Source organism: Berghia stephanieae, chromosome 9 (genome assembly GCF_034508935.2).
Source record: "Berghia stephanieae isolate SIO BIC M18660-M18661 chromosome 9, UCSD_Bste_1.3, whole genome shotgun sequence".
NCBI lineage: Eukaryota > Metazoa > Mollusca > Gastropoda > Nudibranchia > Aeolidiidae > Berghia > Berghia stephanieae.
In genome coordinates this window covers 9,379,458-9,381,957 of record NC_088368.1, presented here as the reverse complement: position 1 = coordinate 9,381,957, position 2,500 = coordinate 9,379,458, and the positions used below count along the sequence as shown (strand labels likewise).

At 37.4% G+C, this 2,500-nt stretch overlaps 1 protein-coding gene across 5 annotated transcripts in view; it reads left to right on the top strand.

Annotated features, from left to right (window-relative positions):
• LOC144979637 (proton-coupled folate transporter-like) overlaps positions 1-2,500 on the top strand; it is a 19,442-nt gene that overhangs the window by 3,532 nt on the left and 13,410 nt on the right. For all 5 annotated transcript variants that reach the window (XM_078926451.1, XM_078926455.1, XM_078926454.1 and 2 more), the window contains one exon: positions 2,407-2,500. This exon is cut by the window's right edge and continues 70 nt beyond it. In XM_078926451.1, coding sequence (XP_078782577.1) covers positions 2,407-2,500 — 94 coding nt within the window. The remainder of the gene's footprint in view (positions 1-2,406) is intronic.

The window sequence follows — 2,500 nt, the reverse complement described above, 5'->3', positions numbered from 1 at the left end:
CAAATTTCTTTACTTAGTTCATGATATCATTTTAAAACACCCAAATAACATGAGCATTTATATAGAGTTTTTCATGTTCAAAATTACAAATAAAATGACGGCCATCTTACCAGAACAACTGGACTGACAACGAAATAAACGCACTCAAAGAAGAACCCAATCAAAAACACTAAAACATCAATCTACAAACCCAAACATCTTCAAATATTCATTTGCACTCCGCACTTTCAAAGACTGAAACGCTCTTCCCGAATCATGTGTGAACACATGAGGCCTCGAAGCACAGCCGTACTCGAGGCCAGTGATCGATGTGAAAAGTGACAAAATAGAACCTTACTTGGGCAAGCAATACTAAAACTCTGATCTCCTTGGAAAATTCATCGGTTTTGATAATCACAAAAAAATTCTAAAGGACTAGGAAAAACAAAAAATAGATATAAATGTTAATTTTAAATTCAATTTAGAAACATTATTCTATGTGTGGCCAATTTTGGCCAAATTGGCCAGGCCAATGGCTATCTCGCAGCCACGGTAAGAATCTCGTCAATGTTTGATAAATCGGTTTCGCGAATTGAGATCTAGATTTAGAAACATTCAAACGAAGATTATCAAAATTCTTCAGCCTAAATACCAACAATGGCTGTCACACTCAACAACTCTCTCCACCTTTGAATATAAATACTCAGAATTGAGTTGACTTCGAGTATCTTTCAGAGCAAAACATTTTACAGGGGTCCCTAGCCTATATCAATACTTTAAATTTTATTTTAAAATCAACAACAATAATTTTTAAAAAGACTCGAGCTTTTAAAAATATCCACTAAACGTGCTCAAAGCGCTTTACCTGGGGTACCTTTTCAACAGCAACGCCTAACATCTAGGACGCCTGTTAGGCGATAGTACAATTTTTTTTTCCGACAGAGAGAACTGTTAACGGCCATGTACTCATTTTACATATGAGCACGGTGAGAGAATGCAAGTAAAGAACCTTTTCCAAGGACTGAACTATGCGCCACTCAGAGCGGCACTCGACTCCAGGACCTTCCAATCCGAAGTCGATTGTCATACCGCAAAACCACATAGTCACACATTATCTACTAAACGTGCTCAAAGCGCTTTACAAGGGGTCCCTGACTAACAGCAACGCTTAACAAGTAGGATGTGACCTGACGACTGTTAGGCGATATTACATTTTTTTTTCGGAGAGAGACAACGCTGTCAACGGCCAGGTACTCATTTTACACCTGAGTTTGGTGAGAGAATGTGAGTAAAGAGCCTTTTCCAAGGACTCAACTATGCGCCGAGCGAGGCTCGAACCCAGGACCTTCCGATCCAAAATCCGAGTATCATACCACTAGACCACATAGCAGCCTATTATGTAGAACGAGGAATTATATCAAGTGGTCACATTAGGTTTCACGTTTCCCCATGGGACCGGAAATAAATGAATTAATTTTTTAAAAACATTTTCATACATTTTGTTGAAAGATGTTGTGCGCTTGGCTAAAAAAAACTCACAACATTGCCAGCCGGATATATAATGTACCAACACACAAAACTGTGTGTAACCTTGGACGTTTGTAGTCTGATTGATACAATTTAGTGAGAACTAACTTGTGCGGCTATGTGGTCTAGTGGTATGACACTCGCTTTCGGATTGCAAGGTCCTGGGTTCGAGCCTCGCTCGGCGCATAGTTGATTCCTTGGAAAAGGCTTTTTACTCGCATTCTCTCACCGTACTCAGGTGTAAAATCAGTACCTGGCCGTTAACAGAGTTGTCTTTGTCCGAAAAAAATTGCAATATTGTCTAACAGGCATCATGTTTCGTTCTACATGTTAAGTGTTGCTGTTGGCTAGGGACCCTTTTTAAAGCGCTTTGAGCACGTTTAGTGGATATTGTGATATATATATATATATAATATGTGTGTGTGTGTGTGTGTGTGTGTGTGTGTGTTTATATCTATATTCATGATTTCAGTTTTGAACAAATATCCCAAGGTAATAGACAGTATTATTCTTCTCCTTATGAGACGCGTTTGATTCCTAAGTCGAATTTTTCACGACGTGCTTTCGCATATTCTGCTCCTTCTGTGTAAAATTCTCTTTCAGCGGACACCAGACACCGTAATTCTCTGTCCTCCTTTCAAACCTCTTTGAAGACAGTCTTTCCTTTCAGTTTTCTGTGAGTGATTTTATTGATTTTGTTGAATGATATAATATATGAACGCATATTATTATTATTATTATTATTATTATTATTATTATTATTATTATTATTATTATTATTATTATTATTATTATTATTATATTATTATTATTATTATTATTATATATATAATCTCAAGTAATCAAAAACAATAACAAAGACCTGAGTGACGTCAGCTTCGTTCTACTTATCTATTTCAGGTAGCAGTGGCCTTGATGAGGTATAGTTTCGCCACATGTTTTCCTGCCTTTCTCTCGTGTCTCGTTTTTGGTGCTCTTGTGGACCTCATCGGAC